The sequence below is a fragment of the Ambystoma mexicanum genome, chromosome 10, assembly GCF_040938575.1.
Source record: "Ambystoma mexicanum isolate Mex_15411 chromosome 10, UKY_AmexF1_1, whole genome shotgun sequence".
Classification (NCBI taxonomy): Eukaryota; Metazoa; Chordata; class Amphibia; order Caudata; family Ambystomatidae; genus Ambystoma; species Ambystoma mexicanum.
The window spans coordinates 995,234,677-995,261,943 of NC_090932.1; the positions used below are offsets into that span (position 1 = coordinate 995,234,677).

Sequence of the window (27,267 nt, forward strand, 5' to 3'; positions counted from 1 at the left end):
CATGGAGCCTATGAGCTCTGTGCAGTTTATACAGTAGGGAAACTGCATAAAAGGGGATGTGCCCCTTTGTGTGTTCAGGCCCAGCCACGACACAAGATAATTATTTATTTATTTTGTAAACATTGCAGCCATGCTACGCTGCGCAGGATAAAATAAATGCACACAGACAAGTGAACACTGTATTTATTCTGTCTGCTCTCTCTGGAGGCTTGGGGGGCAGTGCCTCTGTGCCCTAAATAAGCGGCCACCACTAGTAACCCCCCTAAGGGTGCCCGCTGTGTTGATGTGTTCGTCCACACTCCAGATCATGTAGTTATTGTCCATTTGGGGTACAGTAGACCCATTGTCCCACGTATTTCTTATGATCCTATGGATACCAGAACTTTGTTCCCTCAGGTGATACAATGCTAGCCTTTATGTAATCCCTGATGGCGTCATCAGTCAGCTCCTTTGCTTCTGGTTCATCTTTGGCATCAATCATGACCTTCATTCCTACTGCTTTCTTGGAAGTTTTCTTACATTGTGCAATTATTATCCTTATCAAACAGAATCTAAATATGATTATCACCAATATTGGTCCGAGGACTTGAACAGGTTTGCCATCCAATAAGGAATCCATGAGAATAGGAAGGCAAACCAACTGTCATTTTCAATGGCTGATGTCTTGTCCACCATTTTTATGTGCAAATCTGTCAGCATAGATATGGTCTCTGTCAACGTCCCATTCTCTCCATCATGAGATGGCATGAATCTGTGACATAATGGCCGATTTTGACACAAACACCTCCTTTCATAGCTGCGATCATATCCAGGACGTAGCTGTTCTGGAGGGTCATCAACCTGATCGCCCTCAATTCATCTTTTATTGCATTAAATCCCTTTATGGTGGCATTGATTGTCTAGAGCAGCTCCCATCTGGTGATTTGTAACCACCTGGGGTTTACAGCAGTCTGAACCCAGGCATGAACATGGATGTGAACAACACTGTTTTTTTACTGAACAATTTTTGCTCATCAGGAATATCGTCAAAATCTTTTTTTGATTTTGCTGAGAAGTAATTTGATCTCTTTCTTCTCCAGAGTTCTATTGATCTTCTATTCATGTGAGCATCTACTTTTGGGAAATCTTAAATATTTGGTTCACTTTGTGGGATCGCCAATGCTGGAACATGGATGTAAACACGAGAGCACACTCCACCCCAATTACTGGGTAACTTCATATATGCTCTAGATCTGCAGGCCCAATACCGATCCATTAGGACAGCCGTCCCTCTCCTCATTCCTGGAACGTCTATGGTGTTTTTACATCGCTCATTATCTCTGACATAATTCTTTACCTTGCTTTGAAAGCACATAGTTGCATTTATTAATGGGACTATGGATACTAGCACAGCTTCATCTTCCACCCATGTCAGTAGCTTAGAATATTTAGACCATGACTTCAAACACACATTGTTCACCTCACCTTCTGCAATCCTTTCACTGCTTCTTTTCTTATTAGATGAGCTGCACAGGACATCATTCCATCTTCCCATCTTTACTGGTGTGTACTTGCCCATAAATCAACAGCTGTGACTGTTCCCAGCATCCAGCCCTTCCAGTCTTCTCTGTCATGTCAGAACAGTTCATTCTGTTTATTTCTTCAATGAGCCCCTTGTCCTGGCCTGCAATAGGGTACACAAGCATCTGGTCTGTCATCCAGGTTCCTTCTCCATTTGTGTTGTTTTGATTTAATCATCCTGATATGGAAACAGTTGTCTTGATCTTCATCGCAATGTCGCCCAGCTCCCTTGGATCTGTCCTCTAGCAGTACATGTTATGTTATGTTAGGTATATTTCTTGAGTGCACAGCCACCCGAGGGTATCTTGGCGCTGGATAGATGGGCAAACTTCCAACAAGGGACCGGAAGAGAAGGGTGCAGATGCCTAGAAGAGCACTGTTTTGAGCACTTTTCTAAAAGCTAAATGGCTCGATAGTTTCCTTATTGAGGGTGGCAAATTATTCCATTGATTGGGCGCCACAATGGAAATATCCCAGCCACCCAGCCTTGTTCGTCGGAACTTGGGTATGGTAAGAAGATCAGCAGAAGAGGATCTCAACAGGCGATTAGGATAGTAATGTGTAAATTTAGCCTGAAGAAACTCAGCGCCCTGGTCATAAAAAGCCTGCTGGACTATACACAGTGTTTTGAATCTAATGCATTGGCTGACAGGCAGCCAGTGCAGAGAGTGCAGGACCAGAGATATAAGGGTTCCATAGGGGGTAGCAGTGGCCATCCGGGCTGCCAGATTTTGTAGACGTTGTATTCACTGCATGAGTCCCTTGGGTTAGGCCAAGTACAGCGAGTTACAATAATCTAAACGGGATAAGACCAGAGCTTCAGCTACAGGAGGGCGGTGATGCTCAGGAATCAAAGGAAGCACCTCCTTCAGAACCCTCAGTTGGTAATGGCCTGCTTGGCAGACAGCTGCAACTTGATTAGCCATAGACAGAGAAGCTGAGAGGATTACCCCAAGGTTTTTCACTTTACTAACCAGGAGAGGGAGGGGGCCAAGAATCAAAGGCCAGAAGGAAGAAACCCAAAGAGACGGGTCTCGGGGGCATCCGACCACCAGGACCTCCGTCTTGTCTCTGTTCAGTTTGAGCCAATTGTGGCCCATCCACTCACCAACGTCAGCAAGGCAACTCCGCAGGCACAATGACACCTGAGCCTGATCGCAATCCAAACGGATCAGGATTTGGGTGTCATTCCGGTAAGAGTAGCACTTGAGGCCATGGGAGCGAATGAGACACACCAGCGCCCAAACATAGATATTAAATAGAATCGAAGACAAAGACAAGCCCTGTGGGACACCACGAGTGAGGTGACAGGGAGTAGATAGAAAAGGTGGCATAGAGAGAGTCTGCGTGCGGTCTGCCAGGATTGAGGTGAACCAGGCTAGTACCTGACCAGATATACCAATCTGGGCCAGGCGAGACAGCAGGATAGGGTGGTCAACCATGACAAAAGCCGCTGCTATATCTAATAAAATCAGGGCACCCACCCCACCTGAGTCTACCAGCCTGGTCATGTCATCCTGGACAGAGACAAGCGCACTCTCAGTGGCTCTACCAGATCTGAAACCGGCCTGTGCAGGATCAAAGATGTGGGAGGTTTCGAGAAAAGACGAAAGTAAGGGTGAGACCAAAGTTTCAAGTAATTTAGTCAGAAAAGGCAGTAAAGTGATGGGGCGAAAATTAGCTAAGAAAGTCGGATCAAGTGACGGCTTCTTAAGAAGCAGAATGACTCTAGCAGATTACAGTTCAGGGGGAATAAATCCGTATTGACATGAATCATTCATGGCTGCTGTAAGTGCTTCTAACATCTCAGGTGCAATTTTTTTCATAATATCTGCTGGTATAGCATCTGAGGGAGAAGAGGATGTAATCCGTTGAGTGGCTGCTAACACTTAATCTTCTGTAAACACCCGGAAGGTGGACCACTTAAAGGTACCTTCAGGGTGTGTGGAGTAAGAGATAGGCTTCATTTTACCAGAAGTTGATGCTACAAATTTAGCAATGTTCTAACGGATGTCATTAAAAGAATTGAGATAGACCATCACATAGTTCTTGTGTCAGTTTAACCCAAGATGTGATAGAATCAGAGGAAGACAGTGATTTAAGGATAGAAAACAGAGTTTTAGGTTGAGACAGGGCTATTTCAATCTTCTGAGAGATACAGTGCTTTAGCAGTTTTAGTGTCCGCTAAGTAAATAGTCAAATGTGACTTGTATATTTCTCTAAGAAAAGGGTCATAAGATCTGCTCCACTTGCGCTCGGACTGTCTAACCTTCAATCTAGCAGTCTACGCAGTTGTACCTATTGCAATGGAGCAGATTTATCTGCAATATTCTGAAAAAGTTGGGATAGTAATGAGAGAGAGATGAGTAGCATCCTGCAAGGCTAAGTCTTGAGTATTGACAGAGCGCCAGGAGCGCAGCCATACTTTGGGTGCAGGGATCTTAAAAGACGGGCTAGCGGTCTTGAACATGCAGGTTATCATAAAATGATTTAACCAGACCACAGGTTCAGTCGAATTAAAGGTTAATAAAGATTCTTTGGCGAAAATCAAATGAAGTGTATTTCCCAGTTTATGTGTGGGAACGTGCACTAATTGAAACAGTCCAAGGTCAGATATACTGTCAAAAAGAGATTTATATCAGTAGGTCCGGCGGAGTTAAATCGCAAATTAAAATCCTCTACTACTATAAGGTTGGTAAAACGCAATTGCATGTCGGCCAGAACATCTAAAAGAAGTTCCCCAAAGTTCCCAGATGGACCAGGGGGGCGATATATGAGGAGCAAGTGTCACAGACATGTAGGCAAAATAGAGCATCTAAAGAGGAGTGCTTCCATATTAAGAATGTGGGAGCAAATCAGCTGGGTGGCATCTAATTAAGAGCAATAGATGACTGTCACCCCACCCCAAGGTTGTGGGGGCACGATCTAAATGAATAATGCAGTATTCAGTTGGAATAGCCTTGACAAGTGCCAGCGATGTACTAGGCAAAAGCCAGGTTTCAGTGAGATACAACATCGCCAGACGCCTGCTTGTCAGGAGATCGTATATATTTTGTCAGTGTGAGCTGGAAAAGAACGTGTTTTCAGTAAAAGTAGAGAGGGTGGATGGGAGAGGAGGTCCCTTCTCCAACTTTGTTTTACATGGGATGGGCCAGACATCTGGGAGAATGTCCTTCCATCCATTTGGTAGTATGGTACTTGCAGGTGCGAATGACAGCAATGTATGCCTAGTGTAGTGGTAGCTCACATCCTGCACGTCGTTTGCATGGACGGGCACAGACAGGCTCGCCTTAAGCGCGCCTTCGGTGCACTGACGGCGTGCCCACTGTGCCCGTCTGCCGCGTGGGCGATAGATCCGGCACATTAATGCGGATATCGGGTTGATTGAGAGGCAGGAAGACCTCCTACAATGGAGCAAAAAAGAGGACTACTACTCTATCTTGAATTACAGTGAGAGAACTAACACAAAAAATGTCAGCAGTAAAACAGCCACTACGTGGTAGAATAATATCAGTACAATCAGTAACACCTTAGAACACATAAGTAAAATCACATCAAAAATAAAGTGTGCTAGGAGCAGCCAAGTGGTTTTATAATGGCATTCCTTGTCAGGAACAGCCTCACCTCTCGGAGTGCGGGTGATCAATATGGCACATTAATGCTGCTAGATGACTGTCACATTTTGCATCTTGCATCAGAATTTCTTTTGAAATGAAAGCTTTGACAGTATTCATGGCCTAAGGGATGAGAGAGCAGACATAGCAATTCTCATCAGATGCTCTTTCACCCACCTGTTTCATGTGCTGATACCACATATTATTTCCCAGGTGAGTTGTATTATCAAGCTAAGTATTTATCCCCTCATTATATTCTTCTGCATCTCTATTATGTCATTTAGCATGTTCAGAGATTAACAAAATTATCATCATTTGTACCTGCACTGGAAAGAATCATAGATGATCTTTTTTCAATTTTATCAGTAGGAAAATAGATTTTCAGAAATGTGAAATACAGATAAACAGAATACACATATTTATGTATATAATGCATAAAAGTCTGGAGAACCATTTGTTGTGCCATCCTAAAGCATGCTGAGCAAATGCTCTCTCTATAACCACATTGCCCTCTCCTGGAATCATTTTCAGTCTAAGCATTCAATTTCCCATGTTTAATTGTATAATTTGCTCAATAATCGCTGTCAATAGTCTCCTTATCACTGGACCATTCATGGGATCATGTAAAAAGGTGTGGGGTAGGGTAGGATTGAAGTAAGAATAAAAAAATTGCAACCACAAGGCTGTTTGTATTAGTGCCAACAGGTATCATTAATTAAAACAGATATCCTCCCCAAAATGAATCTGGATATTGAGCTCCTTTCCAATTTCTAATCAAAAACTGATGTTTAGGCATATTATTAATGTATTATTCATTTCCTCAATATATTTCTAAAAGTTTATTTCATCCTCTGGAATTCTTCTGCAAGTCTTTGCACTCCCTGCTAAAATATATAAGGAGTGTAAATTGAAATCCAGTCCAATAAAAACATGTGCTAATCACTTGCTGCTTTATCGTCCTTCTTCTTGGTCATCGATCGAGTCTGTATGCACAGAAGAACTTCTTCTTGTATTGCTTCTAGGTCAGCAACTGTTGGATGGGTGTCTCGCCTTTGTAAACCTTCACATCGCTCAAATGCAGCCAAGCTTGTCTTTGTTATACTTCAACTGCAGAAGGGGATACTTCCTCAATTATAAAGAGGCCAGTTAAACCTAGATTTGTGCACTGTTGAGTAAAGTTCTTTATTAATATTAATTCCCCAACATATAACTTTGGTGATGGTAATAGTTCACTTGAATTTGGTCACTGGATCATACTCTTCTGTGTTCTTAGACCTCTCCCCTAAATGCTTGACTTGATCTTAAATGAAAGAAATACTGGTAGTCATGCATTTCTAATAATCATGCATTTCATCACCTAGAGTCTTCACTACACTCTGGGCATCACTCCTGACCCTAGATGGAGGTATAAGAAGCATTCTCATATGATGCCCCATCACCAATTTGTGCAGGGTGAGGTAGTGGTCAGATCCTGGCTGATTCTGAAGGGAATATAAGGCTAGGGGTAGGTAATACAGCCATCCTTTCTTTAAGGTCAATTTTATCTTTGCAATCGTTTCCTTGAGGAAGCCGTTGTGCTTGTGGCAAATAATCAGAATTCAACTTGTGCTTTATGCTTAATGCAAGCCCTATCTGTTAAAATACCTCATTGACCAAATGCGGCCCATTATCGAGCATTATTGAGCACTAAAAACTTTGCTGAGAAAATGGTATCACGGTGTGCACATGGACCAGCTTCGATCCACCTGGAGAAGGGACATACCATCACTAATAGACACCTATAGACATTACATGTCTGTAGCATATCAACAGAGTAGATATGTAAATGTTGGAACGGCCCATTTGGTTGAGGTATTACTCCTGTAATTGTTCTTAGTGTATGCCCAGCAGTAAACATTTGACACGTGATGAAATTCACCATGAACAATGCAAGGTGATCCAACAAATTGGGAATAAACCAGTCTTCTGAAATTGTGGCAGCAGGACTTTCTCTGGTTATATGCACAGGGTAATGTAGTTGCTCAAGTACGACTTTCAATAATGCTGTTGGCATTACTGTTTATGCTGTACTTTCCTGTCACCAAAATGTTTCCATGGGGGATAAAGAACACCCCCTTCATTTTCTTCATTTCCATAGCTCTTGCTCTTCCTGTGGGACTCTCCCTGAATCTGCATTAGTTGTGTAATTGACAGCATATTAAACCATTCTCGTGCTAACATGGTTCTAGTTAAAACTTCCTTAATATCTTCAGTATCGAAACTTGAATATCTAAGGAAGATGCAACTCTTTCGGCTTCTATGTCCATGGCTTAGTTTCCATGAGAGATAACGTCTGTCTGTTAAGTATGGGCTGCACATTTTATGACCACAATGGTCACTGGGATTTGTAGTGCCTTGATGAGTCTGTCCAATAAGTACGCATGTTGTTCTGGAGAGCTGTCTGCACACAGATAAACCCTCCTTTTCCAACTTTACAGCCCTGCATGTATGGTTGCTGTCACATAGGTGGAATCACTGTACACCGTAACTTCCTGTCCTTCATGTTTCTCGAGCGGACAATAAGCGCTACTAATTCTGCGGCTTGCGCTGCAAAGTGAGACAGTAGTCTTGCACTCGCCACTACTTCAAATTCACCATTTAATCTGGGTCTTACTACTGTGAGCCTTAATGCCTCTCCCCACTAGTTTGGTCAATTTGTGAAGAACAATTAATAAAAAGAATTTCCCCCCGCAAAAGCATTTCCTTCACACGGGGTATGTCATCATAGAATTCAAGATAATTTGCATAGTCATGCACATTATCAACTTGTTTTATAGGTTCAGCTACAAGCATAGCTGGATTCACTATCTCACAATTTGAATCTCTGGATTGGAAATCATTACATAAGCGGAAGCTCTTTGGGATGTTAACGCACCCTCGGGTTTCTCTAAAAAGTCAAATAAGGCATGCTCCACATGAAGAGTCATAGAACAGCCCATGACAATACTTGTGGAATTCTCAATTGTAAATGTGTCACATGCCAAAGATTGTTCGCAAAGGAAATGTTATCTCATTATTGGGGCTAAGATTCCTCTGTAATATTCCAAATGTTTGTACCCCAATGTGCTCCTTTATGTAAGCACAGCTGTCATGACCACCACATTTGTGTGCAAAAGTAGACAAAATTCCTCGCCATAATTGGGAATCCCTAGAACTGGAGCTGTACAAAATGCTCTTTTCAATTCCTTGAATCCTTCCTCCATTTCTTCAGTCCATTCTATCTTTTCCTTACCAACTTGTGCTTTCTATAATGCTTGCAAATGTGGTTTGGTATATGTGCTGTAATTAAACACCCAGGCTCTGCAGTAATTGCACAAGCCCAGGAACTGCTGCATCTGGCTCACTTTGTTTGGTTCCAGTGTTTTCATAATTGCCTCAGCCCTTTCAGGTGTCACTTCCTTCCCTTCATGTGAAATTAACTGGCTTATGTACAACACCTCTTTCTGGCAATACTGTAATTTCTCCTTGTCCGCCTTATATCTTTGCCTGCTAAAATAGTCATTAGTTGGACAGAGTCTTGCCTAAGCTCAACCTCTGTTGCACTGCAAATCAATATGTCATCTACATAATGTATCACCACACTTTTAAGACCAACATTGCCTAGATACATCTGTAGTACTCTGTTAAATATTGATGGGGCTGCAGAGTACCCTTGGGGCAAACAAGTATGTTTTTTTTGGCTTGTATGTCTAATTGTAAAGGAAGTCCGGTCTTGTGAGTCATTATGCAACGGGATCAAGAAAAACACATTTTTCAAATCGATCACAGTGAAATACTGAGCCTCAACTGGGATGCTGAACAATAATGTCACAGAATTAGGGACTAAAAAAAGCTCTCCTCTACAATCTGGTTAAGAGGTTGCAAATCCTAGATAAATCTCCACAACCCACTTTAGATGTTTTAATTAGATACACTGCAGTGTTGCACACCGACTCAGATGGTATCAGGATCCCCTGATGCCTCAGTGCCGAAATAGTTTGGAATATACCTTCATCAGCTTCTCTGGACATGGGGTACTGCTTTACTCTGGGTAAAATTGCGCCTGGTTTAAGTTTTATTTTAACCTCCCCTAATGCCAGTATTTACTCTCCTATATTTAACTAGTTTATTCCTGGAGAGGAGCACACTATTCCTTGATCAGTAAATGAAATTGTCATGTTAAGTTTTGTCATTAAACCCCTTCCCAAAATGTTAACTGGTGTCTGTCATGAATATAACAAAGGAACGGACATGTCACATTCCCCTACAGAAACTGGTAATTTATCAGAAAAAGGAACTAGATTTGTAGCTCCACAGAACCCTTGAGCATTCATGGCAATACCCGACATTGGGTATTTTCCCTCCCATATACACGTGCAAGTTGCCCCAGTGTCTACAAGAAAAGAAAAGGATTTGCCCTCTATCGTCACATTGTCCCATGGTTCCTCTTGGGCGTCTGGTGTCACCCTGTCACCCTGGTTCTTACTCTGTGTGTTTTGGAATCCATCTTGGTTGTTCTAAAATCCGCCTCATCTTCCCCTAACGCCCATACCTCTGCCTCATGGCGCAAACCCATACCCACTTTGATCCATCAGGTGTGAATTATTCACCTGCAATGTACCTATTTCTTCCTGCATTCCCAATCCTTGTCCACTTGTCAACACTGCCCCTTCCATGGCAAATGTTGAAAAAAAATTTCGGAACTAATTTGGCATCCTCAATTTTTCTATTTTCATCCTTCTTTTTATTCTTGTCCTGTAATAACCGACAGTGATGTACTATTGTCAACTGTATCTCAGCCAATGGCTTTGCTTCCATCCCCACTGTTTTTTTAGTCTGTCTTTGTACTGGTTCTGGTAACCTCTGACATAAAATATGATAAAATAGTGCCAATGTCTTTTCCCACGGCTCACGAGTTTCAAGCTGTCAATTCTGCTGAAAATCCTGAATTTAAGCAATGGGGTCTTCATCTTCCTTCATTTTCCATGTCATAATTGCACCCATGTCTGATCTGTCAGGATACTGTATCCTGAGAGCCCTCCAAACATTTGCCCTACAGTTAGTAAATGGTGCTGCATCATGTGCTTTGTTTTTTACAGTTACATTTGAATACCCTGCTTTTCTCCATATGTCAACAGCCCTCTCCCCAATAATTGCTGCCAATAAACCTTTTATGTCTCCTATGACTAGTGTATTTCCTCCTGTCATTTTCTCTAACTCATATATCCATTTTCCAGTTCCCGAAGTCAAACTAGGGAGCTTACATTTTAAATTATCCTTATCCATCTGTGGTCATGGGATGTACTGCTGTCTCGATCCCCCCTTCTCTAGCAAGGGGAACTGTGTGTACCCCATTTCATACTTGGATCTCACTATTAATCTATTTATGGTGAGGGTAATTATCCCTATTCGCATTCTTGCTGGTGGCGACCTTAACCTGCTTACATATGGTTGGGACTCTCCCTTCTCACTAAATGGCCATCCTCTGGGATGCTCAGAATATGCTATGGGATCTGGTATCCTTTATTTAGGATGTTCCAGATCTGACTATCCTACTTCCTTATCCATTTGTTGGCTTCCCAGGGGGCAGAAGCACCCTTTCTTTCTGCTTTGCGACCTTACTCTCTGTCCTCGTCTGACATTTCTAGACCCAAACTAGTGTGACTATCATCCTCTTCTCTGTCTAAATCTAGTCTACTTAAGGACAATGCTGGGTGTTCACTAATGTTAATATTTTCTGCTTCAATTCGTGATTGTGGTACAGTTGATCGATTACTGCTCCCTTGAGTTCCATACTCGCTATCTCGTCTTAATTGTTGATAGGCCTTATTGATCCTTTCTCCAATGGCTTCCACATCATAACTTTCTGTATATCTGTTCTCGTCACTCCCTGCTCTTACTCCTTTGTTCATCCTACCTCAATCTCTTTTCCCGTTCTCTGTCCTTCCTTTTTTACTAGTCCTTATCTTCTCTTTGCCTTACTTTCTTGATGCTTTTCCAATTTTACTTGAGAAATATCTGTCCTCCCATCCATTCGTTCTGTATGAGTGTTACCTCACCAGCACTGTCTTTTTGTCCCTTCCATCGCTTGATTCCTCGATCTATGTCTGTCAATATTTTCCACCTGTCACCTCTTTCTTCCTTTTCTCGTATAAACTTACAAGCAACTTCCTTTCTTTTACTCTCTTCTGGACTATCGTCACTACTGTAAGCGGGGGGTTCATATATCGGATTACTGTACCCTGCCACTGCCTTCAACTCCTTGAAACGATAAACTCCTGTCTCTTGGAGATTTACACTTTTGCTTTCGGGCAAGGTAAGAGATCTGAGGTTCGACACCCTCTCCATTATGCTGATTAAGCATCCATTCCTCCGGTGGGTGGCAGTTCCTCTTTTTCCTCTTGGTATATCTTCCAAAGTTCTAAAATTGCCAGTCTTTTCCCTAATTTCTTTCTTGTGTATGCAGCGTGCACACATGTGGTCATGTGTTGCAATACCGCTTTTGACAATGATTCCCTCTTGCTGCCATGGAATGAAACATTTTTCCACTGTGCCCTTTACCCCCTGGACTGTACTGTCTGAGCTTGGGTGCATGGTAGTCTCTTACAAAGGTGCATCAAAGGAGTGTCCTCCACAATGACAAGTCTCAATTGACTGTCGATACTTACCAGATCATTAACTAAACATTTTATTTTAACTCAAATTGCCACCTTCTAATATTTTAAAAAACAAATATGAGCACACACTATCAATCACTGCTCAATCCTCCTTTGTTTCACTAACCTATCTATCTTTTGATTGGCGCTAACCGTTCACTACATCTCAACTTCAAACACTGTTACTTTACAATCATTCACAGTTCTACTTCCCGTTGACACTTCACACAATGAAGAATATTTAGACTAATCACACACTGCACATCAATAACCCCCATGATAAACTTCCCTTATTATTAACCATCTATAATAAGGGGAATGCATATCCTGCCTTTATTTATTTTACCCTATAGAGGGTTTAAGACATCACCTTTCACGGTCCTGACCATGCGTTTTCTCTTATTCTCACCTATTCCCATTGAAGTTTGAAATGTCTTCTTCCAATTCCCTTGAACTGGGATCTCTAGGTGCTATCTTTGTCTACATGATTGTTCCCATTACTGAAAATATCACAATCCCGCCCCTTTATATTGCCATTTCCCTTAGTCTTACTTGCATTCATTAATCGACTCGAGGGCTTTGGTATCGACGTCTCCTTCAATCCGAACACTTCGCCTTCCATCTGCAGAGCACCCATGGAAACCGAGCAGGGATTTCTTCAAAGGGGGACCTGCCCACCGCCTCGGCTCTTCTTGCAAGTTTATTTCTATCGGCCACTTTCCACAGGAAACTCCACAATGTTCCAGCTAATGGTGGAGGTTGCCTGATTATCCGAAATAATGGAGAAAAACTAATTTGGATCTTTAAACCATCCTCTGCTCTGAGTCCAAATAATGGAACCAACTCAGGAAGATGGCAAAGTAATGTTTTATTAACAATTATCTAAAACAGGGAGGTTACAAGTAACACCAACCGACGTACTCTCAATCTCTCAATGATCTCTACGCAAAATATGTTTTTTATATGAAAAATATGATAGAGTGACATCATACTACGTGGAAATAGTGAAAAACAAACTATCAGGGGTTGGGAGTGGTTAAGGGAGCCATCTAAGTATTCTTTCCTATAGGAGATAGGATTGTTATTGGTTGTCTATTATCAGGTGGACAATTTATGCCTACCTCTATAAAACATTTCATTTCAGAAACATTAGCTACACAGTTTCTCATTGGTCTTTAAACTATAAGGTCCTTCATTATATGGACTAATATAATTGGTTGACATACTTGTGCCATGTCTGGAGCATTCAGTTTATTTAGCAGCACGTTGCTTCTTGAATCTTGACTCCAGGCCAGGCAGCCTTGCCCTTCAGCTTCACAAGCCTATTATTCTTGCTGCAACACAGTTTATATTCCAGCTTCATGGGTTCTGGCTTACTCATTTCATGAAACCAATGTCCAGTTTCTATACAATGTCGGTTTTGCCTGCATTCTATTCAATACTCATAGCCAGCTTCTATGATGACTTAATCTAGCGTTTTAACTGTACATTTATTGATTGGTTGTTTTTCTGCAGCACTACATGCACGTGTAATCTTCATTTTCTATATTGGGAAACTCACTTGATTCTTTACTTTGGCATTAGTTTCTTCAGGATCTATACATCATCCCTAGCCAGTATCTTGAGACGTAGTGCACACTTCTTATAATGTCATTAATTCATTGGTTAGCTTCTGTTCACACTCCTTCAGGTTTTCCTCTTGCAGGTGATCGTCACATCGAGGGTACATTCGATAGGGTTGTCACAATGGGTATCTTCTTTCAAACACTCAATGTGGTATTGGTATTATGGCTGGTGATAGGCACAGCATGATTTCATAGCACCAATACATTGGAACTAGTAGGGGGTGGGATCTCCTGCAGAGGCACACTGCTGCTCCTCTACACCAATGTGTCGGGAATTGCCCATAATAAAGCAACATTTAAATTAAGGGAATATAATACTTAGGTGCCTTGGAGTGTGGAGCCCAATATTATACAATGAAATTAAGCCAGGAGTGGAGGGAGAAGACTGGGGTCTCAAAGGAACACTATCACCTTCCTGGAGATAATTCCTTTGTCATTACTGAGAAGTAATGATCCATTGAAGTGAAACACGGCAGAGATGTTGCAAAATACATAATCAAACTTCAAAGAACATGTAAACAGTGAATTGGGCACTAGAGGATGAATCGATTCACGCAGCACTGAGTAATTAATGACATGGTATATATTGTATCAAGGTATAGGTGAGTTAGATCTGCAGCAAGATCACAGGAGGGTTGGTGTTGCCCACCCCTCATGTATTGACTATTAAGGATTGAACTCCGAATATTGTGCACTGATGAGTACAAAAAATTAATTGTGGTTTCCAAAATGTGTCACCAAATGTTTTAATTAGCAGTTTAAGTAGGTCAACCGACACATGTTTCAACCCATCTGGGTCTTTCTCAAGGCTATGATATTTGAAAACTTCCCATGATTTGGTGGGCTAGTTGGATTGCCAGGTTGGTGAATCCTGGTTGGGACTGATAAAGATGGCACTCTTGTGCTCATCACGATTGCCTGTATCAACTTGATAATCTGATGGTCAGATGTTCTATGAATAATGGGCCATGAGATTGTCTCTCTAAGGGAAGCCAGCAGAGCCGAAAGACCTCATATCATCTTGCTCATCAGCCGAAAGCACAACTGCCACACGCCCATCTGGCCCCTTAGTCATATAACCTTTGACCATCAGATAATCGAGTTGATACAGGCAACCTTGATAAGCACAGGAGTGCCATCTTTTATTTTATCTTGTGGGTATCTGGGAAACAGAATTACCTCATAACAATGGGTATGTTCGTCATTGCATACACCTGGTTTAGCACAGATAACTGTAATCGTTCAATACTATTGCACTATTGGATATGATTTCTGGCAGTTGGTTGGTGAATAAGAATGCACATTCTCCTGGTTGCCAACCTTCATGTTAAGGGCACCTCAGGTTTTCTTGCATCATCCATGATGATTTAAAGCAGAGTGTGCATGCCTCTTGCGATTGTGTGACTTGAATCCTTGTGTCTGGTTAGACAAGAATAGAATACTTTCACTTGGCTTTAACTATTGCAATAGAGACACATTGGATTACAACTGCATAAAAGTATAACAGCTGACCTTGTTTTGACAGTTAATCTGCCTTCTCTTCAATTTTAGGATTGGGTTCGCTGTCGCCAGGCGTTTGGCACAGGAAGGGGCACATGTTGTTCTGAGCAGCCGCAATCAAAAGAATGTGAACAAGGCTGTGGATCAACTTAAATCCGAGAACCTGACTGTGTCTGGAATTGCGTGTGATGCTGGGAAGAAGGAAGACCAGCGTAGACTATTGGACATGGTGAGAGGAATCTCTACAATATTTGTATGGGAATGGACATAGCAAATTTGAAATGAGTAAATAGCTCATAATGTGGTGGTTGTGCCAACGATACAGAGATATTCCTGCGTTTCTAGTAGTGTGGAACGATCTCAGAGTTGATACTTTTGATATTATGATTTTATTTCATAACAGGATGTGACAAACTAAGCCCTGAAGGAAGGAATAGACCAGTTTATGCAATTGCATCAGTTGTCATCTTTCCAAAATCAGTTTACAAACAATATGTTGGTTGGGGGAGGACACATAATCTGTGACTAGACACAATTTTAGGGAGATTATTTACACTAATTCAAATTACAGGAGTTATGTGTACCATAAAATAAAGTCATAATCTGCTGGAGAAGTGCGCACTAAAATTGTATATTGTGAGGCCACCAGGGTGCGCACAGGCAATGGCAGCCTGAGCGTGCAGCTCCCACTGAGGCCGGGCTGATTTGGAGGATTGAGCCCCCCCGAACCTCTCCAGGCAAACCTAACGGGGCGACTCGGTGTTGTGACCCCCCTGTGCGCCCCAGGCTCGAAAGAGTGAACTTCGGGAGCCTCGTGGTGCCTGAGAACGGGCCCTGACACATGCGAGCGGAGAAGGAAGACGAAACCTGGGCGGCCGCGGCTCCAGAGGAGCGGAGACGTTTCACCAAGGCCGCGAGGAGACACCGGGTGTGCCACCCCCGCTCCTCGACGGGCCCCCCGCACCTGCGGGAGGAGCGGCCCCCGGCGGACCGAGAGCACAGACCCGGAGCATGAGGCGAGCCCCCCATCCCAGCCCCACCCGGGCTGGAACACACTGCCCGGAGGCCATAGGGGAGTAGGGGTTAGGGGGACTGGAGTAGTGAGGCCCCCACTTATAAGGACGGGTCGTTCCTAGGCCCTGAACAGTCAAGGTGTGCCGCACCACAGCAGGCCCAGCACCCCGGCACAGGATCAGAGGTGCCGATTCCAGCTGAAGTATAGGAGTGGAATGTGCGAACAGGCCGCCCTCAGGAGTGGAGGGATCCTCCAGTGCTGGGTGAAGACGGCGAAGCGGAGTGACCAGACCCTCTGACCAGGGGGAGACCCGGCCATATCGGTCCATTCCCTCCCCCGCAGGAGACATTGAGGAAGGCAGCCACGGATCCCTGACCCCCCTGGGCCAGGCCGAACGGATCCAGTGGCCTGCTCCCTCGGGAACCCTGGCTGCCACGGTGAGACTGGAAGGGGTGTGAGGCCCCCGCCCTGTGACGGCGGGGCGTGTGCCCGCCCAACACCGTTACCCCCTCGCGGCTGCAGAGTCACATTAGGGGCAGGTGGGGAGAGACCCGGCCCCGGTCTCCCCCTCCCACCACTCTCTTCTTTGCTGCCCCCTCCTGTGGGAGGACTACCGGCTGTCCCCGGAGGGGCCTACGGACCGTGGTGGTCCCCACGGAGGGGGACTCGGGGTGACCAGATGAACTGGCGGCAAACATTACAGGAATTTCGCTTTCAGGAGGCTGCAAGTAACAGCAAAGGCTCGACCCTTAGGAGCGAGATGGCCCAGCCAGAGGGCCCGGCGCCCTCCACAGCAGCAATGGAAAAGGGTTTTGTCTCGATCCTGCAGGAGATCAGGGACATGTGTTCAGATATTGCTCAGAAACTCGAAAAAATTGATCAGAGGGTGGACAAGGTCGAGGACAGATTACTACAGGTGGAGACCAACCAATCCTCGGCCGTGTCCCACGAACTACAAAGAGATATGCGGCTAGCAGCCCTGGAGAAGAGAGACGAGGAGCGGGCCAGGCAGATGGATGATTTTGAAAATAGGGAATGGAGGAACAATCTCAGGATCTTTGGGGTCCCAAAATTGGACGGTGAAAAGGAGAGAGACATCACCCGCACAGTGAGAGACATCATCACCCTCCTGTTTGCGGAAGAGATGACGACGGAACTCTCATTTGACAGAGTGCACAGGACGGGGGGCAGAGCAGGGGGCCCCCGGTCGATCCTGGTCCAGTTCCACTACTACTCTGAGGAAACAAAAGTGCTGGAGGAGGCCAGAAAAGCCTGGAAGATCACTTACAATAATGCCCAGATCTCGATTTACCAGGATCTCTCGCCCTACACGTTGGCTAAACGTAGAATGTGCCGCCCCCTAACGCAACTGCTTAAAGAGAAAGGGGTGCGATACAGATGGGGCTACCCCTTCTCCCTGACCTTTGAATATATGGGCCAGAGGTCGACTCTGATCACGGAAGACAACATAAGAGGAGCTATCCAAGACTACGTAGTGGACTCGAACCCCCGGAGGGGCCCACCGGGTCCGGAGACGGGCAGACCAACTGGCCCGGCCCATCGGGAGACAGGAGAAGGAAAACGAGCGCAAGGAAATTCAGGAAATTGAATACACTGTTGCCAGCGAAAGACGGGGAGCGGAACAGCTCTGAGGACTGAGGACGGGGCGACCCGTCAGAATCTGGAAAGGAGTAGTGGTGTCTCGGAAGTTCTACCACTCACAGCGTCCCCATGAACAGCAAGTATAAGGGGGCCAAAGGGGGACAATGCGACAAGGGGGAAGGGGGGGCTCAAGGCGATGAGCTTTACACAGATGGCCTGGCCGAGGTGGGCAGGCTGGTGGTTCGGCCACAGCCAGCGATGGCAGAACTAATTGGCTAGATGCCGGGAAGGGGGGGAGGGGGGACACACAAATGTTGGGATTGTTCAGTTTTGGACGGGGATTGGGGGGCAGTTGGGGAATAGTTTCAGGCCCACCCAGGGGGGCGGGGAGCGAGGAGGGAGGAGCACCATTACAACCACTGGAGCACGTAGAAAGGGGTGGTGAAGGTATGTCAACAAGGAGAGAAGCGATTCTAGAAAATGGCTGAAAGTCTGCCGGCCCTGGGAGTGGGCTCTCTCAATGTACGGGGCATAAACACCCCCACAAAGAGGTCCCTGGTTTGTAGGGAATTCAGGAGGGCCAGCCTTGACCTCCTTTTCTTACAAGAGACTCACTGGGCGCGAGGAAAAGAACCCAAGATGCGGGGGGGGGAATAGGGGAGGTTTTTTACGCTCCCACCATGCCAAAAAGAGAGGGGTGGCCATCCTCCTGGCGAGGAACGTTGGCTTTGAAAAAGCCGAAATACTGAAAGACCCCGAAGGCTGGTACTTATTGGTACGAGGGACCCTGCAGGGAGCCCCACTCACCCTGGCAGTGATATATGGTCCAAATGAAGGTCAAGCCCAGTTCTGGGAGGTGGTGGGGGAGAAACTCAAGCTCTTTGTCCGGGATGGGTTGGTGGTGGGGGGAGATTTCAACATGGTCATGGACCCAACCCAGGACAGGAAAGGCATTGGCCCTCAGATACCCTGGTCAACGGATGAGATCATGGCCCGGATCTTCCAAAGGGTTAATTCAGAGCTGGGACTGGTGGACACGATCCCGACCCCTAGGACGGGAGCCCCCTCCTTCACATATTATTCTACCATCCACTCTTCTTTTTATAGAATAGACTACATCTTAGTGGATGGGACCCTGCACCCATTTGTTACCGGCCACAGGGTCGACCGCGTCCCCTTGTCAGACCACGATTTGGTCCGAACCACCATTGCAAGGGGCTGGCTAAGCGATCGCAGAGGTAGATGGAAATGCAACGACTCCCTGTTGAAGGATGAGGTCCGCGCTCAGGAGGTGCTAGAAGCCATAACAGAGTTTTTCGAATTTAATGACAATGGGGAGGTAGGTCCGCACACCCTATGGACGCCTTCAAGGCAACTCTAAGGGGCCTCCTTATCAAAAAGGGTGCCCAAAATAAAAGAGTAAGGAATGCCCAGGAGAAATCCCTGAGGGAGACAATAGCTCAACTTCAACCGGGGGGCCCTCCAGCAGGTCCCTTGGAAAAAGATCAGCTCACCACTCTGACCGATTATAGGCTCCAGTTAAAAGATCTTCTCCTGTACAAAACGGAACAAAGTCTCCAACTGGTTAAGCAAAGATATTATGAAAAAGGGGATAAGGCGGATAGGATCCTGGCCTGGAAACTGAGGGAGGTACAGAGAGATAGGATGGTAAAGGCAGTAAGGAACAAAGAGGGGACCATGGACCACGACACTACCCACATAGGAGAGGCCTTCCGCAGATATTATTAAAAACTTTACTCATCAAAATACATTGGGCAGGACGAGGAGATAGAAGGGTTACTGAGCTCAATACAAATACCGGCCCTGACCGGGGAGATGGCGGCGGGGTTAGAGGGCCCGGTGACCGTGGACGAAATGGAACTTGCAATTAGCGGAATGAAGGTGGGCACTTCCCCGGGAGAGGATGGCTCCACAGTCTATTTTTATAAAAGGTTTCGCTCAACCCTAGCCCCACACTTAGTGTAGGTCTTCAACGCGGTACTAGGGGGGGGGACCCTTCCGGACTCCATGATGGAGGCCATAATTGTTGTGCTGCCCAAGGAAGGTAAGGACCCCACGGAGTGCTCCTCCTACCACCCGATATCCCTGCTAAATATCGATGTTAAGGTTCTTGCCAAGGTAATTGGGAGGCAGATGGAGAAGATACTACTGAAATTGATCCACGGGGACCAGGTAGGATTTATAAGGGGTAGGCAGGGCTCAGATAACATCCGTAAAACCATAGATTTGATCCACCATGCCCAGGAGTCGGACCTTGACGCGAGTGTCCTCTCCCTGAACTCGGAAAAGGCGTTTGATAGGGTCGAATGGAGATATATGGAACTCCTCCTCTAGAAAATGGGTTTTGGCGCACACATCAGGGGATGGGTGGCTGCACTATATAGAGCTACCGAAAGCAAGGGTTCATGTAAATGGCAGGTTGTTGGATCCCTTCCCCCTTTCACGGGGCACAAGACAGGGATGCCCACTGTCCCCCTTGATATATGTCCTTACAATGGAACCCCTGGCCATAGCAGTTAGATCACACCCGGACATCAAAGGGGTTAAGAGGGGCGAAGTGGAATTTAAGCTTTCCCTGTTCGCCGATGACATCTTGGCTTACCTGGTGGACCCCGGCTCCTCCCTCCCCCCCTTCCTGTCCCTAGTGGACACATTCGGGCATTTCTCGGGGCTGAAGATTAACGCATCCAAATCTGTTCTACTCCCCATGAGAACAAGGGACCCGGGCCTAGACCGCATGGGTACACTTCATGGGATAACAGTGGGAAAGGTCTCTATCCGTTACCTGGGCGTCCTCCTCACTAGGGATCTATCCAAACTAGCCCCAACCAACTATGACCCCGTCTTGGCAGGAATTACCGCAGACCTCAGGAGGTGGGGCTCAATGATTTTGTCCTGGTATGGCTGCATGACGGCAGTGAAGATGAACGTGCTGCCGCGTCTGCTGTATCTCTCCCCTCTCTGCCAACCAACATCCCCGACCACACTTTTAGGACTCTACAGAATGCGGTCCGCAAGTTTATTTGGCAGGGCAGGACCCTGAGGACCGCGAAGGTGGTCCTGACCCTGCTGAGAGAAGAGGGTGGGTTTGGCTTGCCTGACTTCCAACTTTATTTCCACGCCGCCCAACGGCGCGTCCTCCTGGAGCACATGAGGGAGGGGATGGGCACTTATTGGTCCTACTTGGAGGATATGGATGCTCACCCTCTTAAAGTTCGAGACCTCCTCTGGGCCCCACGCAGGTTTATCCCGAATAGACTCAAAACCCACCCCACCCTGGGAGTTCCCTGGGCAATCTGGAGGGATGGCCCCCAGACAGTGCACCTAACGTCGTGGCCATCTCCAATGTCCTCACTCTGGGGACACCCCCTCAGATTGGGTAACAGGGGGTTCAGCAAGGCACAGGCCTGGTCCAACTCGGGTCTGGAATGGGCGGGGCAGTTGTTCCGGGAGGGGGAATTCCTACCATATGAGGATCGGAGGTATGCCATCGGGCAGGGGTCCCTCTCCATATTCGAATATCTCTGCTTAAAGGGCATCCTTTGCGACCAGTCATGGGGCGAGAACTTGAAGAGGCAGCTAACCCCCTTTGAGTAATTACTTGACACAGCAACCTCTAGGAAGGGAGCGGCTCCGGGATGTACAAAATCCTTAACACTGTAAATTTAGTGGAAAGGCGGGGTTTCCGCACATTCTGGAATGACCTGGCAGGTGAGGTGATCTCGGAGGACTCCTGGTCGCGGATATTCAGAATAGCTTTTCACGGGAACTTATTCACAGCGGACATGGAACACAACTTCAAAATCTTGCAGGGGTGCCACAGAGACCCTGTGAAACTATCAAAAATATTTACGGGAGTGTCCCCTATGTGTCCGAGGGGTTGTGGTCAGACTGGCTCGAGGAGCCACATGTGGTGGCATTGCCCAAAAGTGCAGACGCACTGGGAAAAGGTCAGGGGCTGGATGGCTGAGGTCACCGAGGAATTGCTCCCCCAGAACCCTCTGACAGTGTTGTTGGGTCTCCGCCCGGAGGCCTCGGATGTTTACAGGTACCCCAGAATGTGGGAAACAATGCTGAGGGCAGGAAGGGTGGCACTGGCGCAGAAATGGAAGAGCCCGGAGACCCCCTCAAAAGAGGACTGGCTAAAGAAGTTAAAAAACATGTTCTTAATGGACAAGCTAACGGCAATGGTGAACAATGACTCTGGCTCATTCCTTGAAAACTGGTATGGGGTGCAGAGGTCCTGGGGATGGGACGAGCACTGATGCCCGGTGGAGGCCCAGGCGGGGCCCAGTGGGTCAAGACTGGGAGGTAACAATGACATAATGGGCGCCCACTGCCCGGGGTTAGGAGTTTGAATCACAGCCATAGAAGATGATTGTCGACGTTCACATCCATTACCAAGCACTGGACACAAAAGAAAAGTCCAAGTCTCCCAACATTACAGTTCAGGTTTGATTAAGCGGTTAGGGGGGTGGGGGTGCATTGGGGTGGGGGTAGGAAGGGAGGGATGGGGGGTTTGTTGGGCTGGTCAAATGCACAGTTCTTGAACATGTATGGAGCCCGTTTGTTATATTTACAAAAATGCTAATAAAACCAAAGTTTAAAAAAATATATATATATTGTGCAAACATACTGAACTAACCACTGTGGGATACTCTTTGGCTGATTCTGTCTCCAAATAAACATGGAGTAAAAGACAAAAGGGGACCATACTACCAATTCTGATTAGAGATCTGTGAACTTAGACTAATTTTGACCCGCTCCAGACTCAGTCAGCTTCCCAAGGTCAATTGTGCCCTGCCCAGAAATGCATGACAGTATATTGTACATATTATGGCCAATGAACATATGTATTGATGATGACATCACTTTATGCTGGATGAACCCCTTACATGACTAGGCTAAATGAAATATTTAAGGAGAGCATCTTTGATGTAGCGTTTGAACTTGGAGAAAGAATATTTTAACTGTCCAAGTATTTGGATTAAGAATGTTTGGGCCCAGATCAATGTGGTATTTTTCAAAGCCTTACAAATCAAAATGGCATCCTCCGTGGAAAAGAACAACAACAGTCTGTGCCATCAGGTATAGCGGGTGCATTTGTACAATCTGTGGGGAGGCATAAAGTGTTGGGTGAAAAATCCTCCCACTCCACCATTCCACCATAGAATGTGTTTGTGAGTGTGTCAAATGTTTAGTTTTGCATGATATTTGTGCCTGGTGTTTAGCAATGTTGCCTAATTAAGAGGACAAACATTTGTGTGTTCCTTGATCGGATGAAAAGCCTAACATTTCTACCAATCAAACAGCATGAACATGTTGGACCTCTAAATTGACTGAAATGTACAAGCACACGGCACAACATTTTTTACAAATCTAACAATAGATATTTATCTGTAGACTCTATTGGATCTCCCAGGAATTTTAAACAGTTGGTTGCTGGAAAATATAGGCAAACCTTCAATTGCACTCTGCTGGTGGCAATGATCCTAGTACATACCGACCATGTCTCTCACATATTCAGAGAGTTGATGGACAAAGTACTGTCATAAGTTGTGACAGATTGTCATTTGGAAAGGGTATAGAAGCCCTGGCCTTTTTGATTTGTGTTAGTTTAGTAAAATGATGGCCATAATTCCATCTCTGAAAGCGAAATCTGCTGATCAGATTGCCCTTTCCTAAGCGCCACGCCAAAAGCATTGTGTGTATCTGCGCCCTGCTTCATCAATATCCTGATCTGCAGTGCCTGCTCTTCCAGTGGTACAGAGCAGTTCAGAGGTAAGAGGTATCCTTTTGAAAGCTGCAGTGACAGCCAAGTCTCTTTAGCGCATTTAAGATATGCACCCCTGTACAGAACTATGGTGATTGTAATACCCCATGCTGGTTTTAGGGTAAACTCTAAATATAAGCCAGGCCCGAATTAGGGCATGATGCATGGCACTGCTCATAATCATTGCAGCTACATCTAATTTGATATCACTCATGTATCAGCCCTCTAGGCCCAGTTCAGTTGTGGAAAGGATTGTGTGTAATCTCCCCAGAAATGCTGGACATTGCCCTGCTGGCAGCAATGTAGCCTCATTTTTTTTTTCTCTGTGGTCCATTTGTAAGGGAAGTCACTCCACAAGAAACTGGCCAGGAATCAAAGGGCACAATGAAGCACAAACGTCTTGGCCTCACACTAGGGTGCTTCATAGAAAAAGGCCTTTTGAGAAGGGATGTGGGAGTTAGTGTAGATAGGTAGAGCTCTGTACAGTTAAGGGTGTTTTCCACAATCTTGTTTCGCTCTGCCTCAGCCTCTCCTTCCTGCCCCCTCCACATCCTCTACCAAAAATTACTTTGGGTGTATGTCAGAAGGGCAAACATCTATTGCTTTCAAGAACAGTGATTGGAGCCCTAACATAGACTAGATTTCATCCAATCACCTCTGGGCTTTTACCTTTAAAACAAGAGGTCTCACACCACTTCTTTGAATCATCTTGGTATCATCTTTTGGACATCAACATTTCAATAAAATGTCATTGGACCTCTGTTGGGATTGTCGATCTCTCCAAAGTCCTCCACCAGTGAGGTGAAAAATGACTGCCCAGGGCAGAGGCAAGATCTGTCCACTAACCATCCTCAGGGACCATTGAAGGTGACCTGTTGTAGTGGCAAGGCCTGCTTCTCTGCCAGCCGCAATGTTAGACAGGACTTCACAGCCTTGTAGGACAGCTGCAATTGTGGAGCTTGGGCAGATGAGAATAAGGATTAAACCTTATCCTTGAACCCCTGGATTGGGACTCACAGCAACCAGAGGACCAAGAACCAAGCCAGCCAGGAATCCTGTGTTCTCTCACCAGATACCAAGCCTTTGAACTTAGAGGACTCCCAGGTGGTATGTTTAGCTCTCTACCATCTCAAATCGCTTTGCTATGTGTCCGAACAAGTTCTCTGGTGCACTGCTCCAGTTGAGCATGTTGTTGCCTCGGCTTGAACCAGAAGATCTGGTCCCAGCGCCAGCCTTTGAACCGCTGTTCAAATGTCAGCAGCTGTGTTGCCAATCTTTATCAAAGGTCAAACAGGCCCTGGGGAATAGCTTTGAACTGTAATCTTTGAATGGCGCTTCGTGTCGCTGAAACCAATCTGTGCATCCAGTTATCATCATTCTCGCTATCACCTGAATGGTCGAACAGACACTGGTGGGCCTCACAATCCGCACCTAATCCAGTACCGTTTTGAATCACAACATACTTCTGCCTCGACCCAGCTCAACATCTGGCATCTCAAGATCTGAAGGACATACTTCATGAGATAAAGGCCATCAGGACAGACATACAAGCATCTATTTGGGATCTCAAGGGCAGGGACGACAAATTAGAAGACAAAATGGAGGGTATGGAGAATAATCATCTGCAAATGGACATTCTATATGTGAAGTATGAGGCACGGGTGGCAGACCTCGAAATGAGGGAAGAAGAAAACCAGCTGAAACTAGACGATCTAGAAAACAGGTAAAGGCGCAATAATCTAAGAATCCTCAGAGTGAAAGAGCAGAAAGGAGAATATGCCAGCGAAGTGGGCCGGAAGGTGCAGGGCCTGATAAACCAACTGTTCCCCCTGGAAGGGGGCAAAGAGGTGCCGCTGGAGAGGGCCCACAGGGGCGGAGGCGGTGGTGGCAAAGGTCCAAGATCCATAGTGGTCCGCTTCCTAAGATATAGGGAGAACATGGAAGTCCTTGAAAAAGCAGGGGAGTTTTCTATTTGAAGGCGACATGATTCAGGTGTTCCAAGACCTCTGTGCCCTGATGCTTGCCCACTGCAGAGTTTGCTGTCCACTCACACAATTGCTCACCGACAAAGGAATTAGATATAGATGATCATTGCCTTTTGCTTTGTCATTCGAACGAGGTGAAGTGGACTATCGAGTGACCAACGGACATGAGGCACTTCAGGAGCTCCAAGTCATCAAGGTTGAGGAGGTAGCCGGGGAGCAAGAGGGAACTGAGGAGGTGCCCTCTACACAGCGACAGAGGCCAATTGGCTCACAGGTCACAAAGAAGAAGATGCAGGGTGGCAGAAAATTCAAGAATTTGAACACCCCCCTCCTAAGGATAGAGATGATATGAGCTGAAGGGCTGGAGCCCGAGGTTTGACTGGACGGGGCGATCAAAAGTGCTTGGTCCCCACCAGGGGGAGGTGTGGGGATAATGGAGTCAACAGTGGAGTGGGGTTCTTTTCCCTAGTGGCACACCACAAGGTGGACTTCTCAAAAAGTGTGAGATTCTGAAGGACTGGGGGTAGGGGGTTGGGGTGGTTGTAGGGGTATACACATGGACAGGCAACGCTGAGTTGTGGAGGGGAAACACAGTATTCCTTACCACTGAGGGGTCTGAGGAGAAAATCATGGCTTGTGATGGCGTGTCCTGATATTGTACAGTGGGTAGAGTCCCTCTGGATAGGCTCCCTGAATGTAAAGGGCCTTAATTCCCCAACTAAACGATCCTTGCTGGGAAGAGAACTGAAAAATTACAATCTCAACATACTCCTAGTACAAGAATCCTGACAGATTCTCGGGGAAGAAAGGTGCATCCCAGGGGCACACATCAGGCAAGTCTTTTGGGCCTCAGGATCTATTAAGGGAGGTGAGGGGGTCATACTTAACCGGCTGCTCAGGCTCACAGAACCGGTGGTCTGGGGATGAGCGGATGGGAGGGTTCTGGTGGTTACAGGTACCGTAGAGGGTACTAGGGTAACCATAGTGTCTGTCTATTGCCCCAATGTGGGTCAAATGCAATTATTGAGGGAAGCCATAGGAGAGGTATTGGATAGAATGGAGGGCCTTCTCATTGTAGGCAGAGATTTCAACATGTGGGCGGACAGGGAAATGGACCACAGTGGTGGGTAGATCTCCTCGGGGAGCAGAGGAGGATCCACAAATAGAGGATTCACAGATTTCATGTGGGACCAGGGACTAATTAATGTGTGGCGAGATTCCAACCCAACGGTGAGGGGGTACACCTTTTACTTCTCGGTCCATGGTTCCAGAACACAGATAGATTATTTGTTCATGGAACAGCAACATATTAGTAAAGTGGGCAATTGTGCACACTTCCCGATCAGTTGGTCAGACCATGATGTGGTAGAGATGGAAGTAGTCCTGGTAGGTCTAAAATCCAGGGAATCCCTGTGGTGATGCAATGACCTCCTCCTTAGGGACACAGTTTTTGTGGAAGAAATGAGGGAGGCTAATAGAGAATTTTTCCTACTCAATGACACAGGGGAAATCGAGAAGGAGATGATGTGGGATGCCGCAAAGGCAACATGGAGGGGCCTGCTTATCAGAGAAGGTGCAGCCAAGAAAAGGGTCAGGACCCTGTTGTCCCAAAAGCTCAGAGGGGAGATTCACCTCCTAGAACAGGTTGAGCGTAAGGTGAGGGGACGGAGGAAGGAAGATTTTAAGGTGGCTAGGGGTAAGCGGCAGGAGCTGACAGATATGGAGATGGGAAGAGCACTCTCCAGGTGCAGTACCTTAAAAAAAGATACTATGACAAGGTGGACAAAACAGACGCACTCCTGGCTGTAAAACTCTGAAGCCAGAGAGCGGAAAGGTGGGTGGCAATAATTAGGGGAGAAGGAGGTCAGAGGTTCTCAGAAGCAGGGGCGGTAGCAGGG

At 46.0% G+C, this 27,267-nt stretch overlaps 1 protein-coding gene across 4 annotated transcripts in view; it reads left to right on the top strand.

Moving 5' to 3' along the window:
* Nucleotides 1–27,267, top strand: part of LOC138491912 (dehydrogenase/reductase SDR family member 4-like) — a 594,704-nt gene that overhangs the window by 232,320 nt on the left and 335,117 nt on the right. For all 4 annotated transcript variants that reach the window (XM_069618776.1, XM_069618777.1, XM_069618774.1 and 1 more), the window contains exon 3: nucleotides 15,025–15,202. In XM_069618776.1, the coding sequence (XP_069474877.1) occupies nucleotides 15,025–15,202 (178 nt within the window). The remainder of the gene's footprint in view (nucleotides 1–15,024; nucleotides 15,203–27,267) is intronic.